Below are 12,612 nucleotides of genomic sequence, written 5' to 3'. Positions count from 1 at the left end.
GGATAGCTAGGCCAAGGCCAGCACGGGCTACGTAAAGGAACCCTGAAAGAGAGAGGGAGGGAGAGGAGAGAGGGAGGAGAGATGAAAGAAAGAGAAAAAGAAGGGAAGGAAGATAGGAGGAGGGAAAAGAAAATGAGAGGAGAAAGGAAAGGAAGTTGTGAAAGGGTTTCAGCCATGATAGGCATTTGCATAGCCCTGCACTAGGGGACGTTGCCCTCATTCCATCATTTGTGAAGCTTGGCCTTCTGGAGCACCTGGTGTTGGATGGATCAGTGGTGCTTGGTGGGTGGCACACCGGCAAACAGTGGGGGCCCTTGGCGGGGAGCTTGCCCAAGTTGTTTGCCCTTCCTCCTTCTGGATTCCCAGCTGGCTTTGCGCCATGCTCTGCCACAGGCTTTCCCACAGCTGGGGCAGGGGCAGCTGCACCAGCGAACAGGGGAGAGTCTAGGGCCAACTGCATTTTTGTTTGTTTGTTTGTTGTGCTTTCTTTGAGTCAAGATCTTACTAAGTATCCCAGGCTAGGCTGAAGCTCATAGCAACCCCGCTGCTTTGGCCTCTGAAGTACTGAGATTATAAGCATGCATACCACACCCAGCCTATTTGTATTCTTGATGGCAGAGCTGGGGAGAAGGAAAGTTTAAGAGATTGAAATGTCTATGAATCTCTCCAAACCATGGATAATGGTGTTGGCTAAGACCCAAGTCCTTGTGACCAGTCCCATGTTTCTCTGAACCCAGAAACTTGAGTTACCTCGACCTTGGGTACATTCACCTTTGGGCTCATCAAATGACTTCAAGGTGACCTGACCCATAAAAGGCTTAAAAAGAGAGCATCTCCCTGATTTTACTCCAAGTATCTCTAATTGTCTTGGCAAGAAACAGACATGCTGGAAGAGTAACAATGAGAAAAGAAAAAGGAAGGAAGGAAGGAAGGAAGGAAGGAGAGAGACAGAGAGAGAGAGAGAGAGAGAGAGAGAGAGAGAGGCTAAAAATGGGCAGGATGAAAACCGAGCAGCAGAAAGGAAATAGAGCAGTTGAGTGTAACTGGGGGCAGAGAGATAGTCACTGGGTAAAGCACTTGTATATGAATCAGGACCCGAGTTCCAGATCTGTTGACCCCATGTAAAGGTTGGGAGTGTTTGGCAGTTGCCTGTAATCCCAGCACTCACAGGGTGGAGACAGGATCCCCAGACTAGTTAATCTAGCTGAATTTGTGAGCTCTAGGCTCAATAAGAAACCTTGCCTCAAACAATAAGGTGTGACGGAGGGGTGAGAAAGACTTGATGTCAAAATTAGGCCTCTACATGCACACTCACACACAAGCACACACACTCACTTCCATACACATGAGAACACATGTGTGCACTGTAAACATGCAGAGAGAGAAAGAGAGACAGACAGACAGAGACAGAGAGAGAGAGAGAGAGAGAGAGAGAGAGAGAGAGAGAGAGAGAGGCCTTTCTTTGGCACTGTTGCTGAACTTCCTTCCTAGGGAATACACAGCAGTATCTATCCCTTCTCCTAACCTCCCAGCTACAGAGGCACGATTCCACCAAAGTTCACACTGTGGAAACAATGATTTCACTAGGCTTTTTTACCTCCTTAAGGAAGGAAAGGAGTCATAGATAGGGGTGTGGGTGCCCCAGGGCACCCATGGAAAGCCTTCACCAGTAGGGTAAAAGCTCCTCTCTCTTAGTCTTCCCTGGCCTATGTACTATAGTATGGTTCCGAGGATGCTCACTCCCAACAGTCTCATTATGGAGATCAGACTGGTCTTGAACTTGAGATTCCCTGTCTTGACCTTCAGAATACTGGGCCAGTAGGCTTGAACAGACAGGCATGTACCAGCAAGCCTGGTTGGCACAAACAAGGTTTTTTAAGATGTAATAATATAAACAAGGGATTGTAAAACAGGTTCACTAAAGGACAAGATAATAATTATCCTAAGTTTTGAGGGCCATAGTGTTTCTGTTACAGCTGCTTATTATTACAGTGGGAGAGTTCACAAGGAAATTGAGGCAAATCTGTTTCAATAAAACTTTATTTGCAAAGGCAACCAGTGGGCCAGATTCTCTGATGACCAAGCCTTCCCTCTGGTGGAAGGGGCACCTACCTAGATTTTGCTGTCTCATCCCCACTTGGTAGCTTTGAGATTATCCTTCAAACTTGAGCCAGGCTTTTCTCTGTCCTACAGGCCTCGAGGTACAGGCCCTGAGATAATTTTGGCCCAACAAACCAGCACCGGCTGGTGAGGACTGTACATGATGACATATAAGAAGGGTTTTAACTGCCCAAACTTTGAGAAAGCAAGAAAAATGGTGATGGCCCAGACTATTCTTGGGACCCTGTGTCATGTCTTCTCATTCACTCCACTCTCTTCCTCTCTTTGAGGTGACCTGCTTTTGGAGAGCTTCAACAGCTATCCGTTTTTATCCAATGGCTTTGTGCCCATCCCAGCTGCTCAGGATGACGAGATGTTCCAGGAGACGCTGGAGGCCATGTCCATCATGGGCTTCAATGAAGAGGAACAGTTAGGTGAGTTTCATGCCTTTGCTTAGGAGACTGGATTTGTATCTGTGGTGCTGAGGGATTTCCCTACTGGCCCTCATCTTGTCAGGGTAGACGGCTACTCTCTTAAATCTCGTACCTCCTGAAAGGAGGGAGAGTGGGAGGGAAAGAAAGCAAAGTGAATCCCGCCGTACGTGGCTTCTTAGGCAAGTGACAGAAGTAAAGCTTCTTAGGTTGCAGTTGACCCAAATTGACTTCATCAAAAAAGTGATTCACTGTGTTAGTTACTTCTGCTTCAGTGCTGACACCCGACAGGACAACTTAAAATGGGGAATTTATCTTGGCTCATGATGTCAGAGGGTCTCCACCCATCACAGAGGGGAGGCATGGTAGAACTGTTCAGACCATGGCAGTGGGAATGAGTGGCAGAGCTCCTTAAATCACGGCAGGTAGGAAGCAGAATGAGAAGAAAGTGCCCCATCAGCCTACTTCCACAGTCCAGGTCCTGCCTCTTGGCTTTCAGAATAGTATCATTAGCTGGGCACCGAAAGCTGGGAAGATAACCATAGTAACTCCATACTGGAAAAGCCAGTCATGCTGGCTGCAGGTTCAGTAGGCTCTAGGGACTCAACAGTTTCTCTAAAAGCTAGTTTCAGGTCCTTCATCTTTCAACACTGTGGTCCCTATATAGGCTGCAGTTTTCTTGACAACAATGCAGTTGTATTCCATGTCCCCTGCAGTCTGTGGGATGGAGCCTAAGTCTTGCATGTATCAGACAAACATGATGTCCGGGTTTTTAGGTACATTATTTAATTTCATAGGCACCCCATGAGGTAGCTGTGATTAGCTTGTTTGTAGATGGGGAAACTGAGACAGAGAAGCAAAAGTGAATTGCCAAGAAGGCATAGTGAATTGCTGCTAGGGTTCACACTTAGGACCCTACCTTTGCCTACAGGAGTAGAGGTTTGGGCCCTTAAATTTCTTGAATAATTCATATGAGGGACCAGGTTTAAAGACAGGCTAAGTGAACTCTTAATTCTAACTACATGTTCCAGCAAGGCATGGTGACATGTACCTATAATCTCAGTACTTGGGAGGCTGAGTCAGGAGGATCATTATGACTTTGAGGACAGCCTAGACTACATAGTGAGCTCAAGCAGACAGGGCTATAGACAGAGATCCTGTTTCAGAGATAAAATCAAGCAAGCAAACCAGGAGGCATGGAGGGCACACCTTTAATAGAGACAGAGCCAGGAGACTCTCTGTGAGTTCTAGGCCAGTCGGGACTGCACAGTAAGATCCTGTTATAAATAGCAAAAACAAACAAATCAATCAAGCAAGCAAGCAAGCAAGCAAGCCAGTAAGTACCATGCGATGTAATAAAGTCTAAAACAGTGCTGAACTCCTGCATTCTGACTGTGTTAGGCTCTCTGCTATTGAACCCTGTGACAATCAGCTCTATAGGACAGATGCTTTTGCCACACTTTAGTTGGCAAAACACAGGCCCAGAGAGACTGACATCTCATTTGAGGTCACACAACTGCTGAGAACAGGGACAGATGGAAGCCCTTAATTTGGTTCTAGCATCACTGTACACATCCTTCCAGGGATTATAAAGAATTGTGATCTGACTTCAGCCATTGGCAACTGATGACACTCTGCAGCCCATCTGCACTAATGCTGCCTGAATATTTTAATGTGTAGGATAGAACTTGAAAGCCATATTTGTTGTGATCTTTGTCACAAGCAACAGTCTATCAAAACACCAATTTTATGTCTGGATTATATTTTTTAATAAATTAGAATGACTACCTAGCAAGAAAGAGGATATCTTTATAACATATTATTTAGTTTATTTTTTAAACAATACCTTGCAAAGTTGTCCATCCAGTCCTGGAACTCACAATGTTCCTGCTTAGCCTCCCAGTGCTAGGATTTTAGGGGTGTACCAACACACCCAGTGAAAAGCTAAAACAAAAATCATTTTAACCACTTCTTTGCTGGGGTGAGCCATGCCATAACGCATGTGTAGAGGTCTGAGTACAATCAGGCTTTATCTTCTGAGTCATCTGTATGATCCTAAGCTTGGTTTTTAAAATTGGCTACCAATGTGAGTGGATTTCATGTTTAAATTTTGGTTTCTACCATACTAGGAAAAATCAGTCCTGATAATTCTGGGCACCTTTCCATATCATAAAAATCATAAAAATCAAAGATGATTGATAGAGTATCTAGTGCTACTGTAAGTGGAGTTCTTATCCCCATGAACCCTCCTGGCTCATCAGTCTATCACAATCACTGTGACTGAAGATTTTCAAGGAAGGGAGGCTTGACTCCCCCTTCATTTCAGGGGACACTTAGCAAGGTCTAGAGACTTTTTTTTGGCTGTTCTAGCTCTAGAGAAGGGTATTACTGCAATCTGCTGGTAAGTGATGAGGGGCTGCTAACTATCCCACGGATGCACAGCATGGCTGCGCTGCAGTTAGATGACTCACCCCCACTCTGCAGGTCAATGCTGGATTGGACTGATACTTTTGAGAACCATGAAGCCAGCATGTCCTAGTTTGCAAAGTTCTTTTTGTGGGTGTTGGTATAAAAGAGAATACCCTTTGCAATGCCCTGTCTGTAGCAACTTTGCAGTGGGGAGGAGTGGGTGTGTGGGTGAATTGGCAGTTAGCAACTATGTCTTCGTCCTCCTGAAGAGGTCTGGCCCTTATGGTGTGAGAACAACTGCTGTGAAGGAGCTAAAGCCCATGGTTTAGCCTGGGGATCGAAGAAAGGATTTCTAGGTTTTGTTCTTGGGACATGGTAACTTCTTGGTAGCTGATTGCACAGTTCAGTTAGGACCTCTGTCGGCACTGATCAGCGACACGCCCTGCACTCACCCAGTCATTCTTTTCCCACACATCTCCATCCATCCTTCATCTGTCTAGTCATCTACATTCCATCCATTCATGCATCCTTCCTCCACCCATCCATTCATTCATGATAGTCAGTGAACACATTTGGTCCATGGCTTGAGCTTGCAAAAGTCCCATCAGCATAGAGAAACCCCATGCGATATAAGGTTTTCAGCAACTCCCCGGCAATACTCAGCTCCCACATTCAGGCATCTTCCCCTGCAAGCCAATTTGACTCTTGTCAAGATGCAATAACGCAGCACTTGGTCTACAGAGGGATGACACTGGTTGACTCTGGGTGTTCAGTGATGATCATATCACCAACCTTCAGAATATTTTGGGTTGTTACTGTCTGTTCTACTCTTCTCTCCCTTCTTCAGCTATCTTGAAGGTGGTATCCTCCGTCCTTCAGCTGGGAAACATTGTCTTCAAGAAGGAACGAAACACAGACCAGGCATCTATGCCCGACAATACAGGTACTTGTTACTTGGCCCAGTGATAATAGTTTTAGGGATTAGAAGGCAGATCCCACTCAGGCCCTGGTGATATAGATATCCTCTTATCTATGACTGCACATGGCAGTCAGATGTCATCTAAAAGAGACAACACAGGGAGGGAGTTTGAGAAAGGCCACCTACATGTGACTTTTATTATAATACACTGTTATAATTATATCATTCAATGTTATTGTTACTGTTACTTTATAAGTACTAGTATTTTTTTTTTAGACAAGGCTTCACTGTAGCCCATGTTGGCCTGGAATTCCCAGTTCTCCTGCCTCAGCCTCCAAGTGCTGGAATGGCAGGTGTGCACCACTACGCTGACTGCCTGACTTACTACTAACCACTGTTATTAGCTCATTATGGTGCCTTCTGTGTAAGTTAAACTTTATTAGAGGTGTGTCTGCATAGGAAGGCACTAGCATGCCCAGAGCTGGCACCATCTGCTGTCTCAGGTCTTGAGCATGTGCCCCATGGCTGTGGGGGATTTTTGTGGCCACTGGCTCTTCCTTCAAGTGTTTCATAGCTGGCAGATCCCACAGCACAAAGTCAGAAGTTCAGTGTTTCAGGCCAGACAGGTCCTCATGGTCATCTCCTCTGAACCCTCCAATGGCTTGTTTATTGAATAAGCATTTCCTAAGCAGTTACACTCTGCCTGGCAGAAAAAGTTAACTCAGCCCTTCTTATGGTACACAGTCTTGCTGAGGAGACAGACCTCATGTTCCCTGCAAATGAGGGATGGCAGATAAAATGCAGGTGGCACAGTTGAATCTAGGTTTCAGATAAGCTGTAGCGCTTTCCACCCCAAGAATGTTCCTTGGGGTTGCAGAGATGGCTGAGAGGTTAAGAGCACTTGCTGCTCTTCCAGAGGATCCCAATGTGGTTCTCAGCCCCCGAGTCTGCTATCTCACAACTGCTTGTCACTTCAGCTCTAGGGTATCACATACATAGACACAAATAAAAACAAAACCTTTAAAAAGTGGTTCTACTACAAAGTTTTGTTTATTTGGAAATCATAGTTAACTCAGAACCCTGGTCCCACTTCTCTGGTTTTCTCCACTGGTTCTGGCAATCTTTTTGAAAATACTCAACATTTTGTGCTTTTGAGAAGATCCCCTGACTCCCACCACTTTTGGTGGTAGCTGAGCATAAGGCTTCTAGTTCTGGGGCCACCGCAGACTATGTGTTGTATTGCTTTACATCCCACAGAAGCCACCCTACTGGACATGTATTGTGGAGTACTCTTCAAATGTAGCACATGAACAGGATCCAATTCCCCAGAAGGGTCCACTGAAAAAGACTTGAGCTGAGAGCATATGAAGCAGTGGAGGAATTCTAGACTTACGACTAGCTGCTAGGCATGTGCACACACACGTGGGCACACCACACCCATGGGATAGACAAGGCGTTGTGTATAGGAAGCAGCTGAGTATATGATTCTGTGTGGTTTTGAAAGTAAGTTTTTAAATGCAAAAATATACACGGTAATATGACAAGCCACAAGCTTATGACCAGAATAGACATTTATAAATACATTATAGTTTCCTTTTTCTTTCTTTTGCAGTTGTTTTTATTTGTTTGGCTTTTATTTTTTTGAGTCAGGGTCACACATAGCCCATGCAGAGCTCAAACTCACTGTGTGGGCAGAGGTGAGTTTGCACTTCTGAAGCTCCTGTCTCCATCTCCCAGGAGTTGGGATGGCAGGTGGGCACCTCCATATAGGTGGTGACTATCATTTATAAAAGGTGCAGATGACAGTGACATCTCCCTCTGGTCCCAGTCACACCTACCTATTCTCTTTGGTGGCTTTGCTAAGATGCTTCTTTCCTCACACAGCTGCTCAGAAAGTTTGCCACCTTGTGGGAATTAATGTGACAGATTTCACCAGAGCCATCCTGACCCCACGTATCAAAGTTGGACGGGATGTGGTACAGAAAGCTCAGACAAAAGAACAGGTAATGATGCTGTTTGTGCTGCAAACATCAAGCTGTTTACCCACCCAGGCACCTGTCATTCCATGTTCATGTCATCCACTCATCCACCCACCGGCCACCCATTTATCTACCAACATGTTCATCTATCCACCCAATCACCAGTTATCTACTCACCCATCATCCACCAGCCAGTCATCTCCCATTCCTCTGCCTATCCATCTGCTCCTCTCTTCATTCACTCACCCCTACATCTTTCATTTATCCAATACTAAAATATTTTCAGTCATATGTCAACTTTGAGGATCCTGTGGACTGAGAGCTGCATCAGTGATTCTTAGAGACCTGACCTGTGGAAATATTTTCCAGCAGGGCTAGTAGTCTCTAATTGATCCTGGGTGGGGACAGGCTCTGCAGGCTTTCTCATGGGTGGTATTTCATTATCCATCCAGCTGTTCCTTAAGTCTAACCCCTCTTTCTGCCACTTTCCTGTTGGCAATACCTGTGTTTCCTTCACTGTCCTGCAGGCTGACTTTGCCATTGAGGCCTTAGCCAAGGCCACCTATGAACGGCTTTTCCGGTGGATCCTCAGCCGTGTGAACAAAGCTTTGGACAAGACCCATCGGCAGGGGGCTTCCTTCCTGGGCATTCTGGATATTGCTGGGTTTGAGATCTTTGAGGTATATCAATGGTCTTGGTCCTCTGGGATGGGCTTTGAAACACTTATTTTGTAGAAAAGTATACAGATAGGCACTATAGGTAGAAAATTATTTGGTTAAGGCTATACTTGAGTGTGTGTAAGAAACATAAATCCACTATTTATGTTTTGACTTGTATAAATTAGCTGGTAGTCAAGCTGGTTGCAATAGGCAGGATCTACCTGCTCTGCTTTCTACCACATTGGCTTCATCTCCAACAGCTCTCCTCTCATGGTACCAAGACAGCACCCGAGATCTAGATTGCCACTTAGTAATCTTAAAAAAAGAGGATCTCATTTCTAAGAGCTTTAACACAAATCTTTACGTAGAAGTCACAGTGGTTCCTGCTCACTTGAGTTGAGTCAGTGGGTTAACTCCTAGCCAGTCACTGAGCTCAAGTTCTTCCTATATTTCATGTAGTATATGCAGAGTGCCTGGGTCCCACTCTCATGAGTTAGAGGGAATATCTCAGAGAAAAAGAAGCTCTAGAGGGTGAAAGATCTACCAAAGAGCCCTACTGTGGGAACATCCTGTCTTTGAGCCTCAGTTTCCCTGTTTGTAAATTGGTGAGGAGAACATACCTTATATGGTTAGTTCATCTATATATTGATCATATGAGATAAGTACTCTGTGATAGGGATGTGAACCACTTTTGCCTGGCATCCTGGGATTTACACAGTCTTATTTGAGTCTTGTACCTCTCTGGGTGCCAGGTGGCAGGAAGAGCTCTTCAGGAAGCCAGGTCCAGGCCACCGGGCTTCCTGCGACCTGAACTCCCTGCCCTATGATCTCACCCAGCTCAGCTGCCCTCCCTGTCTATGTGTATGTGCAGGTGAACTCCTTCGAGCAGCTGTGCATCAACTACACCAACGAGAAACTGCAGCAGCTGTTCAACCACACCATGTTCATCCTGGAGCAGGAGGAGTACCAGCGCGAGGGCATCGAGTGGAACTTCATCGACTTTGGCCTGGACCTGCAGCCCTGTATTGAGCTGATTGAGCGGCCGGTGAGGGACCCATTTGTACACACCTAGTCAGAGCTTGTTTCCCATGTACGGTGTCTCTGGGCGAGTCCTGAAAGGCTGTAAATGGAGTTTTGGAGAGCTAGGCTATGCTTTCTATGTTTATAGTGTCTCAAATTGTCTGAGAACCTAGCATGCTGTGTCTCAAACCAAACCAAACCAATATAGCTGGGAATATAGCTCAGTGATGGGGTCTTGCCTAACAGGCTTTAGCTCTGAGTTCTATACCCACTCAAAGTGGGAGAGAGAAATGCAGTCTTTGTGGTGTTTGTGTATTGCCCAGCATAAGCAGCAGCAAGCATTGTGTCCTGGTAGTTCTTGCTCTTAATCCCTCAAATTGTCTACTGAATGGAGGGTAATGGTTTGATAGATTAAGGGTGGAGGAAAGAGGACATGGATTGACCTTTGACATAAGCAAAATGAAGTAGCAGTGTCTCTCCTCTGTGTGACCTCTCTCTTTTTAGAGAGGGAAATAATTTTTTGAGATAGTGTCCAACGTAGTTCAAGTTCAAGCCTGGACTTGAACTTGTTTTCACACTTTTGCCAGGATTCCAGTCCTGTGCCACCACACCTGGCTGTGTGTGTGGCATCTGGGTGGTTGGCCCTTCCCAGTGAGCCTGGTAGTGACCCTGCCTGGTGGTGACCCTGCCTGGTGGTGACCCTACCCTCCTGTGTTCCAGAACAACCCTCCAGGTGTGCTGGCCTTACTGGATGAAGAGTGCTGGTTCCCCAAAGCCACGGACAAATCTTTTGTGGAGAAGCTATGCTCGGAGCAGGGCAACCACCCCAAATTTCAGAAGCCCAAGCAGTTAAAGGACAAAACTGAATTCTCCATCATCCACTATGCTGGGAAGGTACTGGTCAAGGTTCTTGAGGGGTGCTCTGTCCTGAGGGTGGGCATTCACACAAAGATAGTTTGACAATGGCTGTACCCTCCAGAGACGTATAGCAAGTCAGTTCTCAGCTAGAGGCTCATTGTCTAAGCCTCCATCAGTAGTGACTCAGAGTGAGCATCTCTGAGGTATATCAACTGTCCTAACCAGATTAGTCTTCCCTGGGAAGACTTAAAGTACTGCTTGCTCCATGGCAAACCCCATAGGCAAGGCCCCTGAAGTGAGAGGTCAGTGGATCTTCTCTAGTTCACAAGAATCCGTGGTATCACCATTGTGTTCCATCTGTGGAAGTCTTTACCATTGTTGCCAACATTGTCACCATCACCACCACCATCATCTTGGATATTAGTGTGTCCTGAATAGCATATAAAAGCCACCGCTGGCCTCTCTGGTACTGTACACACACAGTACACAGGGTCATACAGGCAAAACATCCATACTTATAAATAAGTATTTAGAGAAAGAAAAGAAAAACCATAGCTTGTTCTGGCTTATAAAATTGTTTCATCACCCTTCTAGTATCCCCTCATTGCATCATGGGAACAGGCACTGCCCCATTCAAACAATCTAGGCTGCTGGCTGAGATTGGAACACAGCCAGGTCCATTTGTTTCCATAAGATCTATGGTTTCTTTGATGTTATAAGGGAAGAGTTGAGCATTATGGCAGACTGTATAGCCCACCAAGCTGGAAATATTTGTACCGTGGCCTCTTTGCCTCCTACTTTATACTCTCAGTAAAGCTTATGCTCCTTTAAGCATCTGCCAATAGCACTTTTCTCAGGTTCCTATGTGGTTGTTTTTCAGTCTTGTCACACATCAGGCCAGCCACCACCACATCACCATAGAAACCACATCCCATTACAACACACCAGAGCTGTGCTGTCGGTCCATTCTGTGCTGTAGTCACAGGCGTTAAAGTTGGACATTAAGCAAGTCAGGGATTTTCAAAAGCCTTCCGTGTCCTTTTCTATATATCCATGTATGGTATATTTTCTATATATCCTAGCAGCCTAGGGCTGTCACTCAGTGCTGGAGCACTTGCCTACATGAAGGTTACTCTCAAATCTTGAATCATTCCGAAGAGAATCTCAACTGAGGAATTACCTAGGTCAGGTTGGCCTGTGGACATGTTGGGTGGGGATAATTGTGTTGATTATTAATTAAGGTGCAAAGACCTGTGTGGGTGGTGCCACCTCATGAGCAACAGGAGAAAGCTAGGTGCAGAAACAGGCAGCATAGGCACATTTGCTTCTCTGTGCCTTTCTCAGTGGATGTGACACTTTGAGTTCCTACCCTGACTGTTCTTGGTGATGGACTATAGCTTGGATTTGTGAGCCAATAAACCTTTCCTTCCCTGGGCTGCTTTTGGTCAGTGTGTTTTATCTCAGCAACAGAAAACAGACTAGGTCACCTACACTGATTGACTTCCTAGGTTCAATCCCCTGTACTATGATGAAACCCAGCAAAACAAACTCTATTCCTCAGACAGTGGGAAAAATGTCCCTGGCTGACCTTAATACTGAGGAGTCCTGTCAAGTTGCCCTGGAATAGAGAGAAACATGAGGTGTCTAGGACAACTTTTGTCACCATTATCTTCCTCGGACATTTTCGGGGCTTAGTGTGAGACTATGGCAAAAGGCAGCTCCTCTGAGGCTCTGTGGACAGAACAGCAAGAGTTTCTTCTGGCACTGATTTGCCACTGGTGAATGCCCTACTATGTGTAGGATCCCTGAAGATTCTGACCTATTTGTCTCTTCCTTGATGTCAGTGGAGACCCATCATGGCAACCTAAAAAATACCATTCCCCATTTAAGGTCTAGAAGTGTGGAAAGAACATGGAGGATTTTGGCCTTGTGGTGGGTTTCAGAGGCAGGCAGCCTGATGTCAGGGTGGCTTTTGGCAGGTGGACTATAATGCAACTGCCTGGCTGACCAAGAACATGGACCCGCTAAATGACAACGTGACCTCACTCCTCAATGCCTCCTCTGACAAGTTTGTTGCTGACCTGTGGAAGGATGGTAAGTTCTTCCTGCCCTGGAGGCAGCTTTGATCTAGAAGGTTGAACACCTCCGACCTACTGCCCTAGTTCCTCCATGTGCCACAAACTGGGAGGCCTCGTGTGGGGCCTGGAAGAGAAGCAGACTGTCACATGCTAATGCTA

General features: G+C 45.8%; 1 protein-coding gene across 4 annotated transcripts in view; it reads left to right on the top strand.

Moving 5' to 3' along the window:
* Myh11 (myosin heavy chain 11) overlaps positions 1-12,612 on the top strand; it is a 91,443-nt gene that overhangs the window by 47,171 nt on the left and 31,660 nt on the right. For all 4 annotated transcript variants that reach the window (XM_048433271.3, XM_048433270.3, XM_048433273.3 and 1 more), the window contains 7 exons: positions 2,391-2,534; positions 5,788-5,883; positions 7,744-7,862; positions 8,366-8,518; positions 9,369-9,542; positions 10,238-10,411; positions 12,355-12,469. In XM_048433271.3, coding sequence (XP_048289228.1) covers positions 2,391-2,534; positions 5,788-5,883; positions 7,744-7,862; positions 8,366-8,518; positions 9,369-9,542; positions 10,238-10,411; positions 12,355-12,469 — 975 coding nt within the window. The remainder of the gene's footprint in view (positions 1-2,390; positions 2,535-5,787; positions 5,884-7,743; positions 7,863-8,365; positions 8,519-9,368; positions 9,543-10,237; positions 10,412-12,354; positions 12,470-12,612) is intronic.

The sequence above is a fragment of the Myodes glareolus genome, chromosome 9, assembly GCF_982192425.1.
Source record: "Myodes glareolus chromosome 9, mMyoGla1.1, whole genome shotgun sequence".
Classification (NCBI taxonomy): Eukaryota; Metazoa; Chordata; class Mammalia; order Rodentia; family Cricetidae; genus Myodes; species Myodes glareolus.
The sequence above is the reverse complement of the archived record's forward strand: the minus strand, read 5'-3'. Positions and strand labels throughout refer to the sequence as shown.